Here is a 17,136-nt window from a genome sequence, read left to right on the forward strand (position 1 = left end):
GGTATGACACTAACAAGCCTGTTCTTAGCTGGGCTTATAACATTAGTGGTTTCCGTGACTTTCTGCTTGCTGCAAGGTTAGTTTATTCATGATTAATAGTAGCACATAGCAAATCCTGTGCTGCTCCAGCTTCTTATGCAGCAGCCACAGTGATACAAAGGCTTTTCACACTGCATGTGCCACTCTTGGCTCCCCAGGGCTCTCAAGAAGCTCACGTCATTAGATAACATTGCTTCAGACCTTGCTAGCCAGCTTCCTAAGCACAGAACTGTTCATAAAGCCCGACATCTGCATTCTGAGCTTTTTCCCTTGGCACAAGCATCTAGCAAGGTGGATGCATGATGCAAAGAGCTTTTGTGTTACATCAGCAGTACTGAAACTCAAGGCTTCCCTGGGGAGGGATGGGTGATTATGATGGGTGCAAGGAGGGCATTGCCTATGCTGTAATTAATATAAACCCTCCTCTTTTAGCAGGGCTCCATCTGCATGGCAGGAGAACTTGCTTTTACTTCATCTCCCTCACCCCAGAAAGTAATTCAAATAGAGCACTGTGGAGTTTCTTTATGAAGCAGGAAGATGTCCATCTTGTGCAAAAGGTTACAGGTAAACCTGGCTAACCAGGGTGAGGAGAGGCAGGGGGGAAATGTCTATCTCAAACACTGTTTTGGTCACTTTTTTTTTATTTATCTATTTATTAATCCAAGGAGAGATTTTTTGAACAAGAAGGGAGAATGGCGACAGTAGAATAAAGCACATTCAAAAGAGGCCTTTTCTGGTCTATTTTGCTTATCTGCACTGATAGAAATATGGCACTGATAAAATTTGAGCAGATGTATCCATAAGTATTTTAAAACTTGAATGGAGAGACCATGCAGAGTGATATTCTGTGTGATTCTGATTATTTCAGTGTTTCTCCCTGACTGCGGCTGTTCAGTGTATCTGAATTTCAGTTGCTAAATCTGCATGTCTACGTGCATGGTCCCATCAGTCTTTATTTGGTGGCATGAGAACTGTTTTTAGTCACACTCAGCCACCTGCATCTCGCTGAAGATTTCTGTCTAGCTTGTAAATTCTTTAGAAGACACATTAAATGACCCCAAAATGATCTGGGCAAGTAGGCATTAAAGAACTGTGCTAGCTGAGGAAAGGCCTGGCACACCATTACTCCAGGCTTGAATCCTGGGCTGCATGGGGAGCTAGACTCCTGCTCTGCATAGGAAGTTTCATGAATGTTACGTCTCATTTGCCAAAACCAAGTTATTGTCTCTACGCAGCCCTGTTAACCAGAGGAGGTGACACCTGACAATTGGCTCTGACAGATCTGAAATAATGTGTATTTGTCTGTGGCAAAATATATCTTTGGTTTGTAAGGAAGTATGGAAAATGTTGACTGAGATGTGACTATGTTGAAGAAGAGACTGAGGCTGCTCTGCAGTCAGATCTGCCAGAATCCAAATGAAGCACCAACAAATGAGTGATGTGCACACCTCCCCCTGCCCCTGCCCCCCCTTCTCTGTTTCAGTTAACCTTAATGCTTGCCTGACGTTACTTTTTCCACGAGAAGGTGGATGTGGGTATGTATAAATAACCCAGCACCTGTTGTGTGGCTAGAGAAAAGCACCTGTGCTTGTTTTGCACAGAACTTCTCTTCCTAGGATTGTGTGGCTGCCAAATTTACCGGACTCGGGGGTTTCTCAGACCATGCTGAGCTCTTTACTGTGCCTTCCTCTGCTCTTACAGCATCTGGCTGTCTGCATTTCTTTCAGTCTACTTGCATGTGGCTCAGCCTTCATGTGATTTCCCAGTGGCAAGATGGGAGGCTAGGCTGTGTGCTGTGTATCTGAGAACAGGAACAAGCAGCCATACAGGATGTGAACGTAAACATCAGGGAATATAGACAGCCTTAAAGACCTTTCTGATGAGGCCTGGACATGTTTGTCTATGGCATAAAAGGGTTGATCTAAAGGAGCACAAATGAAGCAATAGCCTGAAGCAGCACTGATCCCCAGCAATGGCTCCTGCCAGAAGATGCCCCTGCTCCAGGAGGGCAGCAGTGTAGAGAAGGAGGTGGAGTCAATACACATCCCCCAGATGGGTCCAGGGGGTTTTTTCACTTCTCCTCTCTGAAACTTCGATCTGGCTACAGGGAACTGAGTAAGCAGCGGTTTTGGTGAGCAAGCACACAGATGGCAGGTGGCTATTCTGCTTTTTTTGTCAATGTCACAATGTGAATATATGCAGTCAGTGCATTGGGATGTGGCTGTACTTTTAGAAGGGCTCTTTCCACATAGCGTGACTCATTGCTGGTGCATGCCAGGGTTGAGATAATCCCAGTGTGGTGGCTGCCACATCCCCCAGCACCAGCTGTGTTACTCCCCATGCGTTACCATGCCTGCCGTCAGTTCATACCCAAAACATGCTTGGCTGAAAAGAACCACATCTGGACTCGCAGCTGCACTCAGGTCTTCCAACCACAAAACCCCTTGTCCGGGAGCCTGCCCCTCCCAGTGCCTCCAGATGGGCAGCGCTGAGCACGGCCACCATCCCCACGGAACGCCGGGCGGCCGGAACCAGCGGGACTGCGCCTGGAGTTGGGGGGAAGAGTTAGACAACCGGACAGGAAGCGGGGTGAGCGGATGGAGCGCAACAGCGGCGCCGGAAGCGGGGTCTGTGTGCAGCCGCTTCCGCTTCCCGGCACAGCCATGAGGACGCGGCGCGGTACCGTGCTGAGGCCTAAGGAGGGACCCGCCGACCGACACGATGATGGAGAGGGATATGAAGAGGAAGTGCCCGGGCGAGACGTGGGACCCGAAGGCCTGGGGGACGAGGTGGAGGATTTTCACGAGGCGCGGTTTCGGGAGGTGATGGCGGCTCTGGAGAGCGGGGAGGAGGCCGGGGACAGCGAGGAGGAGGAGGAGGAAGAAGAAGTACTGGGACTGCAGCTGCCCGAGGAGGAGGAAGATGACGAGGAAGAGGAGGAGGAAGATGAAGGTGAAGGTGGTGAGGAAGCAGGGGGACTTGAGTCTTATGAGGACCGCAGTGCAGAGGAAGATGGGGGAGATGAGGAGGAGGAGGATGAAGATGAAGATGAAGATGAGGATGAGGAGGAGGACCTGTCCATGGAGAGTGATTTGGAAGAGCGTGGTAAGGACACTGATCTCCCCCATGAGCTGTCCTGGGGCCGACGCAAACAGCTGTACTATGACACAGACTATGGGAACGATGCCCAGGCTAAGGGCAAACGGAGCCAGCAAGATGTTGATGCTGAGGAGGAGGAGGAGGAGCAGGAGGCAAAAGTGATCCAGAAGAGGCTGGTGGAGGACTTGGGGGAAGATGATTATGGGCTGGATGTGATCCAAGGCTACGTGGCGGAGCAACAGAAAACCCATGATAGCAAGGGGCAGAAGATTGCTAAGGATTTGCAGACCCTTTCCAAGAAGGAGCAGCTGAAGCTGTTGAAGCAGGAGTCTCCTGAGCTCCTGCACCTGATTGAAGACTTTGAAGTCAAACTGATGGAGCTCAAGGATGAGCTGCACCCACTGCTGCAAATGGTCAAAAATGGCACCATCCCACAGGGGAAAGGCAGTCGCTATTTGCAGACCAAGTATCAGCTATACTTGAATTACTGTGCCAATATCAGTTTCTATTTAGTTCTGAAGTCAAAAAGGATACCGGTTCATAGTCACCCCATCATTGAACGATTGGTTGCTTACAGAAATATCATCAATGACCTAGCAGTGATAGATCAAAAGTTATCCTCACAGGTTCGCCTGCTTCTGAAAAACTATTACGATAAGAAGGAGGAAAAGCTCCGAGAGCGGAAGAAGTTTCCAGTGCTTCTCCAACCAGATGCTAGGAAAACCAAACGAAAAGGTGAATCTGCTTTTGCTAATGGCCAACTTGCTGCTGAGGAACCGGCAGATGAATCTGACCTGGATGGAGAGGCTGCGCTAAAATACTATAAGATGATGGAAGAGAAGCTGAAACTCAAGAGGAAGAGAACAGAAGAACAGGAAACATTTGAAGAACCAGTGACAGAAGAGGATCCAAACCAAAAGAGAGGTGTGACTTACCAGATGATCAAGAACAAAGGCCTCACCCCGAGGAGGAAGAAGATTGATCGCAACCCCAGGGTCAAGCATCGGGAGAAGTTTAGGAGAGCCAAGATTCGCCGGAAGGGCCAGGTCCGGGAAGTTCGGAGGGAGATACACAGATATGGTGGGGAGCTCTCTGGCATTCGCGCTGGTGTTAAGAAGAGCAGAAAGCTTCAATGAAACTTATTTTTCTCTGTTTCAGAGAGCTGCAAATAAAAGTTCTGAATGCAATAAATTGTTCTGTAAAAGATACTGTGTTGGTTTTGTTTGTTTGTTTGTTTTATCCTTAAGTGGGAGTTCTCCTTTGAGAGTTTTTTGTGTTCTTGTTTGTTTCTTTTTTTAGGAGGGTGCTTTTCAGAAGGTGCCATCTCTCAAAGTAGTACAGGGCCCCTCCCTCACTTTGCTTGTTAATTTGTTTTCCTCTACTGTTATGTCCTATGTTATGAATATGGCTTTGAGAGGCTGCAAGGCTTGTGTCAAGCGAGGGGATGGATGTGGACCAGACAGGGCTTGAGGGCAGCAGGAGAGAGATGGAAAGTCCTTTGGAGGGTGGGGTGAGAAAGGAATTCACTGTTCACTGCCACTACATCCTTACTGTGTTCTCCTGGCCCGTAGGGCTGAGGTATAGTTAAATGGTTATGGTATTTCCTCTTGATTTATGCTATGATTAACTTGTTTTCATACAGTTAAGAATTAACTATTACACTCTCCTAAATATTCTTTCCTTAGTAACTAAGCAGAGGCTATTGCCTTAAATTGCATATGACCTGTGAAACCACTTCCCCTTCTTGATAATTCAGTGAGAAGCAAAATGAGGACTCTGCTGGACTGCATAATTAATTATTCATCTACCATAACTACATTAGCTTAATCTGTGATAAATGTGCTAACTGTTGTTTGCTGTTACAGATCTAACACAGCATTGATAGAGGAGAAACAGGTAAGATGTCATGTTATTTTCACCTTATAGTTAGTATGATGTTACCAGAGAAACCAAAATACGAGTGTGTGAAGCCATGACAGGCTAGGTGTTCTATTTAAAGTATGCAAACAATGCTCAATTTCTGCATACAAAATGCACTTCTATAGGGCTTAATGCAAACCATTCTATCTTGGGCCTTTTCCTGCCCAGGATCGTGGATTTCTTGCTGACTGCAGAATGTTTTGTTATTTTTTTATAGCTGTTTGTTAGAGGTGAAAAAACATCAGACACCAGATGTGTGGAAATGGAGGTAAGGAGACCTTCTGTAGTCTTTATGTCCCAAATCTGTGTGGTAAGAGCTATGCATGGCAGTCTCAGAGGGGATTTCAGTCGGCAAATCTATGTAGCTCAAGACTGAAAGGACAAGTTCTGCAGGCCTCACTGGTCCTGTGTTTGTTTGCCCCCTGCTGCTCAAAGGCCAAACAGCAGTTCAATACTGCGTAATGGCCAAAAACAGAATTGCTCAATTCAGGCTCTTACTGCAGCTCATTGTGAATTGATTCCCCTCCCCATGAAGTAGCCCTGGAGGTCTTTGCCTGCCTGCAGAGTTGTGGTGTTTCGTACCACAGGAGGTAATGGGAACTAATGAGTGTGGATGGTAGTGGAGAAGTAAACCTTGGTATTTCTGGTCAGTGCTGAGACTTGTCTGTGCTGTTAGCAGGTCTGTGTGTAGGGAGGGGAAGGGTTGAAGGTATGTACAGGAGAAAGGATTCATTTCTCATGTCCTGAAGCCACAGCAGTGAGTGTTTTAAGGCTGAAATTGCCATCTGAAGCCCTGCAACTGACTTCTCCACAGAAGCTCAGCCCCTCAGGTTGGGGCACTTGCTGAATCTTTGTTCAAGGAGTGTCACCAATGCAAACATGAGGCTTTCTTGAAGAGGTCATACAAAATGCCTTTCTTGCTTGTGTGATGCTCTTGCTGCCCTTATAGCACCGAACTACATCATTCTATTGACTGCACTGGGCCGACAATGGAGGCCACCACTGGCAATGCTGAGGCTTTGGGATGAGGTCAGTGAAAGGTAATGTGGTAGGGAAAAAGCAGCTTTGTTGGTAATAGATGTTACAGGGGATGTGAGAAATACCCTGCAGAGATGCTAACCGATCTCATTACTGCAGCATCTGCTCGTGCACATTTCACACTCTGTATGAAAAAGAGAGGCTGATGCACTTCCATAAATTGGCAGATAAGCTGTGAGTATCCTCCATGGCTTTGGATTCCCTTGAAAAGCTTTAGGCAGCTGGGGAGCAAAATTCTGGCACCTTCCATGTGAGCAGTAAATAAGGGATATACACTGTGATATTCTTACAGGCTCACTGTTCCAGGAACGCTGGGGTTAAGGCTGAAGGCGAGAGCAGGCAGTGTGTGTCAGCTGCCCACTGCAGGCAGCCGGCAGATGGCACAGCGTGTCTCCCAGGACTGCTGCACCAACCCGCTTAAATGAAGATTAAACGTGGCATTTTGTTCAGTTGGTTGGCTCAGAGATCGGGCATAGCCATAAATACTCCTTTCCAGTAGGGCTGTGTGTATGAGTAATCACGACTGTGATTATTACCATGGGAGGGAGAACACCACAGTGTTGCTCTGATAAATGCTTCTTAGAGGTACGTTTTGTGATGTGAAATCCCTGATGGTGGGTAGGTTTTCAAGACCCCTGTAAAAACAGATGCATGTGAAACACGGGAAGGACCGTAGGCAATAGTCAGGAAAAGAAAGTGGAGCGGGTTGGTGGTTAAAATACCATCTTTTTGTTCTCTCATTCAGAGTGAGCCTTTGGAAGTTGGAACTGAACAACTACATAGCAGCAGAGAGATGGACAGCGCTTTCTGCATCGCAGCGCGGATGTTGTGTTCACACAGGGTAAGGAAAACGTGTTTAACGACTCAAAAGGCAATACATTTGCTGCTGCCTTCACTTTTATAGCTGTCTAACGTTGCGTGCCATCAGCAACAGTTAAGACATGATTTTACCCCGGCTCACAGCGGTGATTACACATCTCAGAACCAAAGGTCAGCATTCCGCAGCGCCTTCAAGCCCCCGTGAAGGCAGCGGTCGCACAGTGTACGACATGTGGCAGTGCTGTAAGGCAGCCCTCCTTCCCAAGCACGGCCTCCCCCCGCTCGGTGTCTGTCCGTCGCTCTCACGCCGCACTCCGTGTCCGCCGGCTCCCCGCCCCTCACACGCGTTATGCGGGCGGGGCCGCGCCTCCTCCCTCGCCCGGCGTGTCTCGCGGCCGCGGTCGGCTGGGGAAGCCCTTGTCGGGGCCGGTCCGACGCTCCTTCCTGCACGGGCCGGGGCGGCGATGGCGGAGGCGGAGCGGGCGGCTCTCCTGCCGCCGCGGGCGGAAAGTTCCCGGGACGGGGTTGGAGCCGAGCCGCCTCCCGGCATGGAGCGGCGAGCCGAGCCCGGCCCGGAGGAGGCGGCGGTGACAGAGGAGGCGGACGAGGAGCGCCCCGCCTCGCCGCCCTTCTTCCTCCTCTACCCCGGCCATGGAGGCGCGGCCGCGCCGCACAACGCGTGGAGACCCCCGGCGCCCCGCGGCGGGACCGCGCTGCCCGTGCTGCTGCTGAGCTACCCGGGGACCGACGGCGCCTCAGCCCGTGAGTAGCGGCGGGAGCTGCCGGAGGGGCCTTTGTGAGGCTGGGGCGGGGTGCCGGGGCTCCCGCTGTAGCCGCTGTAGCTCCGCGGCCGTGTAATTAATGAGCGCTACCTGCGGGCTGCTGCCAACGGAGCGCCCCAACCCAAAGTCCCGGCACCCGCCGCTCCGTTGGCAGCCGGGCGGTGAGCCGGGTGGCGGGGCGCTGGCGGGCGGGTAGTGCCGGTCCCACAGCTCAGCCCCGCCGGCGCTAAGGGAAACACAGGTTCCTGCCCCTCGGAAGCGCCGTGTGGCCCTTCGAGACCTCTTAGCTCGTTTGTTTTGGAGCGGGTGTTTTTGGCTGTGTTGTCCTCCTTTGGAAGCTAATGCACTTTATTTAGCTATTACTCAGCAAAGCTGTGACCGTTGAGACCAGAAGTCGATTTCTGTAGCGGGGAGCAGCTGTAATGATTTCCCTTTGTTTTTAGTTACAGGAAGGGCCCCTGCTGCCAGCTGCTGCCTGCCCACCCTGCTCGGCTGGCATTCAGGCCGCTAACTTCCTGTCAAAACCTTCCTTTTCACAAAGTGCTCCTTCCCAATCCTTCCCAAACCTTTCCTCGCTGTAGTTGTGTGATATGTGTGTGAGGAGGGGCTGAGCTGTTTGAGGTGAAGAGAGTCTGTCATGCTCTTAAAAATATGTATTTCAGGCTGCCCAGAGAGGCTGTGGGTGCCCCATCACTGGAGGTGCTCAAGGCCAGGTTGGATGGGACCCTGAGCAGTCTGGTCTAGTATTAAATGTGGAGGTTGGCGGCCCTGCCTGTGGCAGGGGGGTGGTTGGAGATTCATGGTCCTTGAGGGCTGTTTCAACCCGGGCTGTTCTATGGTTCTGTACTTAGTCTTTGTTGTGGTACTTCATGCAGTTCAAAATGTTGAGTTCTTCCCATTCCTTTGTGGAAGGGCTGTGCAGATGTGTGAAGCTGAGGTGAGCTCGTTGGCTCAAGATCTCCAGGAGCTGGTGTACAACCTCACCACTGAGCAGTGCGTTGTCCCTCGTGTTGGTGTTACAGTGCTGGCTGGCTGTGTAAGCCTTGGGAAAAGCCCTAGGAAGAAGCCTATAAAAGCCCTATAGAAACTCCCTTGCATTTTTCTGTCTCAGAAGTAGTAGCTGCCTGCACAGTATCAGATGTTGAAGCCCACTCAGTCATGGCTGTGTCTGAAGGGAACAGGAACTATGATTTATTTGCATGGTGTCATGGACTGAGCTTTATTTCTTCTGGAGCACGTTCTGTCTGCAAACCAACTTTCTCACCATACCTGTTACTATAAGACGTTTTGGTTCTCATGCCTCTGGAAAAGCAGCTTTTTCTTGCTCGCTGTTGAGCAATAGGAGCTCTGCTGCCAAATTCTGCCTATCCACTTGCTGCTTGAGGACTGATGTTAAAACAGTGGTAGAACTTGGCTGTGGAGGAGAAAGGACTCTGTTTGAGTACTGAGCTTGCTCTCAGCTACCTGTAGTGTCCGTGGCCTTGCAGATGGTGTCACTCTCAGTACCTCCTCTGAACGGTAGCTCCTCTGTGTGGCTCTGAGCCGTGGTGCCATTAGCAGTGGTTTGGGCTATCAGGATTGCCCTGCCTGCATTGTTGGAGAAGGCCATGGCTGGCCTGCACACCCTGTGCCACGGGCTCTCCTCCAGTGCCGTGGGTGCACGTTGCCATGGCATGTGACTTTCAGCATTGACTTCTCTTGCTCTCTGTTCTGCGGCAGTACCCAAAGGGGTCAATCACATCTGCTTCCCTCGATTCTTCAATGCTCCAGTTATTTTTGGAGTTAAGACTGAGGAGTGTGAAGAAAGCTATTTTTGCATCTTGTGCCTGGATTAAAGATGTGACGTACCCTGTGAAGACTAATCCCTCTCTACATAGCTGTAAACTGAAAGAAGAGATTTAAGTGAAAGGTGTTTCCTGCTAGATCCTGAGTTCTTCTCCTTAGAGTCATTTCCATAAGTTGTAATAAAAATAATTTCCTCATATTGATATTTGCCTGTTAAAGTGGGGTAGTGACTGATGCAGTGGAGAGGCAATATTGCAGAATATGTTGAAGGTTTATTTGAAGTAGTGTTTATTTGAAGTAGGTTGCAGAAGCTTTTGATGGCAGCAGCACCTGCTTTCTTGATAGAGATGGTTCCAGTCAGAGAGAGAACAAGAGGAAGACGTAAACATGCTGAGCTGTAGTAAATACTTAGAATACTTTTAAAGTGCCTTAAAAGCAACTTGATTATGCTGCCTTGCTCCCACTCAAAGCCTGCCAGAGGTATTTGATTCCTTTAATCTCTGTACTTTGCAGTAATAAATGAACAAAGTTTGTCACTTGTTCAAGAAATGGAGAAATTCTGATACCAGTTTCCAGTGGTCACAGCCACTGACTGAAGGGCAGACAGGGCAGGTGGGTGGTGTGTTGGTGCAGGCTGAAGTCAAAGGGCAGGATAGAGAGGTTGCATAAGAGCAGAAGTTGTGCTCTTGGATCTGCTGGTAAGAGCTTTGCATATCAGGAAAGAAAATAGGAAGACCAGAATGGTTTCACATGAAAGTGTGGGAGCTGCCTTACTGGACTGGAATGACAGGCTGTCTGATCTTATGCATCAGTCACAAACAGGCTACCTGCTTCACAAACACGTGCACAGACTTGCTTATGATTCATGCTTATCTTATGCTGTGGTATAAAAGCTGGTGTTTCATCATCATTTTTTTATCTCGTCTGCATGGAATATCTGCTCCCCTACTATCTCAAGATATCTCAAGCAGCTCAGAGTTCTACGACGTATCTGAGCTGTTACCATCAGATAGTTTCCTTCTGACAGTGGTTCCAATTTGTGTAGTGTCAATAGCTTTTTTTAATGCTACAGTGGTCTCCTGTGATTTTAAATAACCAGAAGTCGTGCATTCATCTGAAGCAGTAATCTCATCTGCCAGCTTTGCTGTGCAGCCACTGGGGGAAGTTCTCTGCTAAGGAGCAAAGGTCGGGCATTGGCAGGCTGGCTGTGCTGGCGCTGGAAGCAGGAGGACTCAAAGGTGCCCTCTGGAGTCCAAAAGGGGGTTGGGGGGCTTGTTTAGTAATTGTTTAAGTCATTTTCATTTTAAAAGCTGAATAATTTGGAAATAATACAAGTGAGATTTGAAATGCTGCTGGATGGTGGAATGGTTTGCTTTCAAACTGCTAAAATTCAAACATATCTGCCAACTGCTGTGTTTTGTAATCTAGCCAGAGCTTCTCCTGCTTTGTCACAGCGTGGTTAATACTAGACTTTCCTAGCACTGCTCCAAGCCGTCTGACTTGTTTGCCGCTTAGAAAGTGATCCTTCACTAACTGACCTCTTCCCTTGTACTTGCACTTGACCACTCATTGAACCCCCAAACCCTCCTACAGCTCTAGCACTTGGCATCAAGTTGTGAGGAGTTCTTCAAAGGCTTTATGGAAGCTACAAGTGCGTGACACTGTTGTTTTATAAGATTCTTTGTTGCTTTATAACTTTGAGGCACAGGGTAGGGGTGGAAGCTGCAGGGTTACACCTATTGTTATTTGTAAGTTATAACTGACAGTTACATGCATTAGTTTACAAAGAAGCTCGTGGTACTTTGTTGGCTCTCCAGAGTTTACTCTGCTGATTTACTGTTTGTTTGGACTGCTTCAGAAAGCAAGAGCGAAGGGAGCAGCGTTCTGTGGGACAGCTCTCACTGGTTTGTGGAGTAGCGAGATGTGAGTGTTGAAACTGGAGCTTGCAGAAAGGATGTAGAGATACAATAAGAGCTAATGTGTCAGCATGCGTTATCAAACCTGTTCTTTCTTAGAGGGAACAACAATAACCATTGTCATCTGTCGTGTAATTCTACTTTCCATCGCTGTAATAACATGCCGCATGGCTCTTTGTTTTAGCCTAATGGGGACAAAGAGGTGCTGAGTGAGAGTGCTGGGCACCAAGCAGGAAGTTTGCACTGAGAGCAGCCGCTTCCTCTTGCTTGGTGGAAATAACTTTGGTTTTATTATTATACATTTTTAACATAACAAACGCTTTCTTAAATAAAAAAGAATATCTTTGTGAGCTGGCATTCTGATTTCTGCATCGAGGGATTGATTTATGTGTAGTCTTTATTAGCAATAGACACACATTGTTTCTAGTGTTTCTTTAGGGAAAAGCATACATTCAGTAAATGAGGTGAGTAATCGTCCCTGTGTTCCCATTGATTTGCCTTTTTGGTGAGCAGTCAGCTTCTGCTCGCTTCCCTGGGTGGGTGGTGGAGACGAGCCTCCATTTCAGATGGATGCTGCCCACCTACTCTCTGCCTCATACTGGAGCCATGCAAGAATAGAACCATCCCATAGCTCACGGGGGTGGCAGTCTTGCATCACGTCCCTGGCTGAATAGGGATTGAGGATAAGAAGGCTCTCAGTGGGCTGGCACAGAGCAGCGCTGCCTTCCATGCCCCAGAGGTGGGGTGTGTGGGCCGAGATGTGGAGGAGGTTCATCTGGCTGCACGGGACTGCATTGCCCTTTGGCTCTCGAGACACCAAAAGCCCGTTTCTGTGCCTGCTGAGAGATGATGCTTCATCCTGAGCCTCACCTGAGCGATACCTGATTTCAGTTGATGCTTTTGAAGTCTAAGATTGTTGCATAGCTCTGTATGTTTGTGTTCTTCCTCATTGTTCTCTGCTGTGCGTGTGCCCTTCTAGAACAGCTTAATCCTACATTACTGAAGTGCTTAGCTCTGGAGCTCTTTTTTTTTCCTCATTGTTTCCCTGAGCAGATAAATCCATCCTAAAATTCCTCAATGCATCTTATCTTAGTTCAGAGGTACCACATGAGAGGGTTGCACAAGAAAAATAGAATGGAACTGCAATTTGCACACCTGCTGTGAAAACAAAGGTACTTAGTTCACTCACGCAGTGGCATCCAGCGCATGAAAGGAATACAAAGAGACATTTGTATTCCTTGTGCTGCTCTTCTTTGTAGTGTGGGGGCAGCTGATGAGAAATCCGCGCTGTGCTGCTCGGAAATCGCCCAGCAGAGCCTGATGAGAAGCTGCTGGGGATGATGAGACCTAATTGCCGTCCCTGCATCAGCAGCGCCTATGAAGCATCCTGGGAATCGCTCGCCCCACGCTCAGAGCAGCTGGTCACATGAGCCTGAATTTTCAGTTCAGTTCATTAGTCAGCCATTTTGGTCAACACCCTGCTTACTGCGCACAACCAATCCTAGCAGCACTCGCTGCCCTGCCTGAGCTGGCAAGAAAGGCACCAGCAGCTTCATTTCAGCAAAACTGGATATTTTTTTCTACGCTCTTCCTTTGTTTTTGCTTGGGTAGTCAGCAGAGGAAGCCCTTCTTTTTCTTCCTCCTGCGTTTTTCTTTTAATATATATTTTTTATTTTTATTTTTATTTTTTTTCCCCCATATTTGATGCAGAAGCCAGGTTTCCTGTGGTTGCTTAGGATCAATAGCCTTTATTATATCTGAAGACAACGGCAGCTGACGGAGAGGAGGGAGGAACAGACAAGCGTGAAGGAGCAGCGTTTTTACCTTGCTTTATTTATGAAAGGCCAAAGCAGTCTGTGCGATCCTGAGCACATCTGACCTATAATAGCAAGGTATTTCTTGTTTTCTTCTTCCGAAAGCTCTTCTTCTTAGTTCTTTTTTCCCTGTTGTTGTCGTACCAGCTGAGTCATCATGTCTGCTCTGACGCCTCAAAGCGACATGCCAACCCCCACCACCGACAAGATCACTCAGGCTGCCATGGAGACCATCTATCTTTGCAAATTCCGAGTGTCCATGGATGGAGAATGGCTCTGCTTGCGTGAGCTGGATGACATCTCGCTGACCCCCGACCCAGAGCCTACCCATGAAGGTACGGTCCGGTTCGCTGCCTCGGGATCCCTGCAGCCGTCGCATTGTTACCGCTGCTGCAAGAGTTGGGAGGGGGTGTCTCTGGGATGAGATGCTCTTGTCCTGCCTGCAGTACCTGGACACCATGTGATGTACCAAAAAGCCAACTCAGTGCTTCAGACTGCTCTTGTCTTTTGTAATCCATCGTTTTAACAGAGACAGATCTGTGCTTCTTTTTATTTTATTATTTTTAATTTTTTTTAATGTATTAGGAAATATTGGGTTTGTGTCTCAGGAAGGAAGGTACCGTGATGTGTATTCCATAGAGCATACTGGCAGCGTGCTGACTTGTGTCTGCATATGGTCAGTGGGTAGTTTTTGGAAAGCCCCAAGTGATTGCACAGCTGTGCCTATTGTCAGGTGATAATGCCACCACAAGTCTTGCTTCTGTTGAGCATGCTGCTGGTTATTATAGCTCAGGAGCCTGAAATGTGGAGGTATAAAACGTCTTGCTTTTCATTGAAAATGGGTTTGTAATCTGGGCTGAGGATATGAAAACAATTGAACACCAGGTCACGTGAAGTGAGAACTGAAAGCTTTCTAAATTCTGACCAAAATGCAGAAGGCAGCCACACGCTGCATCTCCTCATTGCCCTTGGTAGGGCAAAATTCCTGCTTGTAGAGTAGCCTTGTGCTTCCAGGGTTATTTAGCACCAATACTGCTGGGTTTTGAGTGACACTTGGGGGATGCTGAGTATCTTTCAGTCCTGCAGTGAGGGAACTCCATCTTCACACTCCAGGCTGCTCTCTGTTAATTAGTTGAGTATGATTCCACCAGTTAATCTTGCTTGGCCCATTTGATGGGGTCTGTCAAATCAGTAACGTCTTTCTCTATTGTTGTCTTGTGGATGCAGCAGCTTTATTTGTGGTGTGAATTTGAGCTTTAAACTTAACTGAGGAGCAGCAGCCCTTGGGTTTGGATTTGCTTGCCAAACAGGGGACTAGAGAGGGATTTCAAAAGCAGAGGCTGACGTTCCCTCTGAAGCACATCCCAGCATTTCAGAGAGGTGCTGTAGGAAAATGGATCCTGAGTGGTAAGTGGAGGGCGAGCCCAGGGTGCAGCAATTCAGCTGACTTCCAGTTTTCATGTTCTTGTATGTGGCATGGATTTAGGCAGTCTTCTGTGGTCCTAGACTTCCTTTTGTTTTAAGTGTCTTCTAGTGTTGGTAGATTGATCTTCTGTCTCTGTCTCCTTCTCCCTCTATCTGTTTGATAAGCACTAACTCCCCTTGTGATCTGTCACTCTGGGGTTAGTAAATGACCTGAGCATTCTAAGGGCTCTCATCTTGCTATATCCAAGAAAACCTCTCTGTCACACTGCAAGTCAGTTAGTTAGGTCCTTTTTCTCATATGAACCTTTTTCTTTCTCTTTGCCTTCTCACTACCATCAAACTCATGGCAAGATAGACTTTAATGATTCCAGTGCATGGGCTAAAGATTTTCTGGAATACCTTTCCCAAATATGTTTGCAATGTGTCTCTATAGCGTGCCACTTTCATTCTTGTGGGCAGCAAAAGCACTAATAGTGATAACTAATGCTTCCCGAACTACAAAAACAATTGTTTCAAATGCTTTTATTATAGACAGCCTCTTGCAGGTATCAGAGGGGGTTGGTTGGAAAGCAGTATCTGCTTATTTCACTGCAATATTGATTCTTGTGTCAAAAATGAGTAAAAAGAGAGGTGTATGAAAATGACCTTCATGGAGATATTTATATATTTATAACGTAAGGCTGCTCGTTGGAAGGGAGAAAGACTTGATCCAAATTATGTTATTAACAGAGACGATAAGCTCAGGAAGAAGTGTTCACAACAGGAAAGCTGACACAGCTTTATCCCTAGCACTGGAGCTGCTGTTACTGCATCAGCACTGCTCCTGTGTCCTCTGTGTGTGCAGGGATGAGGGGCGGGAATACAGCTTGCAGATACTGGCTGCTCCTCTGAGAGGGAAAGCAGGGAGCCAGCACTCGTTCTGTAGCTTCCTTATAATTCTGATGTAGGAAGGTAGGAACAGAAGGAGAGGGGGAAAAAAAAACACAATAAAAAACCTAGGAATTCTGCCAGTGCATAACAACAATTTGCGTTTTTCTTCTCTTACAAGTTAAGACATAAAATCAGGATGTAGTATAGTTATGCATCTGAAAGAAGGATTTGAAGCCCCCTGTTGCTGTCCTTCAGCTCTTGCTGCTTCCCAAAGGTTTTACCTTTGGGCTCTCTCCACTGATTTGCTGTGCCCCTGGCCATCCTGCCTTCCTCCTCCTCATTGTACACCCGCTGGGCTGCTCTCATGTGACCTGCGGTGATGACTCAGTCAGTGAATGAGGTGGGAGACCTGGGGTCTGTGGCTTCCCTTCTTGGGTTCCCAGTTTTTTCAGCTGTCAGGCCTACAGGACCGTACACCCTCCTGCCTTGCTTCACGTGGTCAGCTGCAGCATCTCTGCTTCTGTATTTTTAAAGATGCTTTTTGTTGTCGTGGTTCTACCACAGTCAGTGCAAAGCAAATGAAGTATCTGACAAAACTGGATTAGTGCTAAACAAAAAGCTGCAGTAATTTGTTTGTTTTTCTTTCTGGTTAAAGCAGATTGTAAATAGGGATTAGTTCTATTGTTGTTTCTTTTCTTTTTTGTTCTTATCAACACTTTGAGCTGGTTATTTAGGAAACTTTGACTTCAACCTGCAAGAGGAAGTTAAAGGAAATGATTCTTGCTTACCCCAGTTTTATATCCCTCCTCAAAACCCCATGTTTTAGTTCCAGTGAGAGAAAGACTTCAGATAGCAGTGCCAGCTCATGGCAATGCAGTGCAGTGGGGAGCTGGAGGTGAGTGCTGTACTCTGCTTTTGCTCCAAGGGCTCCCTGAGCAGAGGCAGCCGGTGCTTACTGTTCTCAGGGCTGACCTTGCTGCTTTTAAACAATGGTTCTGAATTAGGAACTCAGAAGCGTACTGTGCTATGCAGGCATCACAAAGTGGCAAATGTGGCACAATTGGCTTTTGTACTCTTGTTTATTTGCAATAGATGTAGTGATTGTCTAGGGACTTGGCTGGGAAAAACGTCAAGTTTTTTAGTGCCTGCTTTGACAAGACTGAACACTGATGTGAACTTTTAGAGGAGGTGCAAAATGGCCTTGCACGGTTCTTACTGCATGGTACAGTTCTGCTTTGAATAAGCATTCTTTATGAGGAGCTTCATGCTAGAGCAGTGAAGTCTTAATCCTCATGAGATCAACTTATAGTTGAGAGCAGAAAGAATGTGTGTGATAGCATTGTGATCTAATAGTAAGTGTGCTATCAAGTGTTACAGTATCACTTAAAAAGAACCATGAAACCAAGATCTACCTGCAGCTAATTTCCCATCTTTGTAGCACGCTTCAAAATGGTTTAAAGAAGCAGCGTGATATTATTAGTTATGGTTTTGTTTTGCAAATAAGTTGCTTCTCAGCACTGAAGTTTGTGTACTGCGTGGATTGCCAGATACTCCTTGGTCACGTAGCCTCCTTACAGGCGTGAGCTAGGGACTCAATTCAATAGAACAGATGTGAATGTTGGTTATGTG

The 17,136-nt window shown here is 47.6% G+C and overlaps 2 protein-coding genes across 11 annotated transcripts in view; both read left to right on the forward strand.

Moving 5' to 3' along the window:
* Positions 1-2,602: 2,602 nt before the first annotated feature.
* On the forward strand, positions 2,603-4,346 carry UTP3 (UTP3 small subunit processome component). The gene has a single exon (XM_015861496.2). The coding sequence runs from the start codon at positions 2,637-2,639 to the stop codon at positions 4,272-4,274; it is 1,638 nt and encodes a 545-aa protein (XP_015716982.1). The 5' UTR covers positions 2,603-2,636; the 3' UTR covers positions 4,275-4,346.
* Positions 4,347-7,338: 2,992 nt separating this feature from the next.
* The window catches only part of RUFY3 (RUN and FYVE domain containing 3), a 47,110-nt gene continuing 37,312 nt past the window's right edge, over positions 7,339-17,136 (forward strand). For 3 of the 10 annotated variants that reach the window (XM_015861486.2, XM_015861487.2, XM_015861485.2), the window contains exon 1: positions 7,340-7,677. In XM_015861486.2, the coding sequence (XP_015716972.1) occupies positions 7,380-7,677 (298 nt within the window). In that variant the 5' untranslated portion in view covers positions 7,340-7,379. Of the gene's footprint in view, positions 7,678-12,714; positions 13,548-17,136 lie in introns of those variants that run through there. The other 7 variants (XM_015861483.2, XM_015861484.2, XM_032444569.1 and 4 more) reach the window with 6 other exon arrangements.

Source organism: Coturnix japonica, chromosome 4, assembly GCF_001577835.2.
Source record: "Coturnix japonica isolate 7356 chromosome 4, Coturnix japonica 2.1, whole genome shotgun sequence".
NCBI lineage: Eukaryota > Metazoa > Chordata > Aves > Galliformes > Phasianidae > Coturnix > Coturnix japonica.

Coding starts and splice junctions, on each gene's coding strand:
- UTP3 (XM_015861496.2), top strand. CDS start 2,637: ATGGAGCGCAACAGCGGCGCCGGAAGCGGGGTCTGTGTGCAGCCGCTT.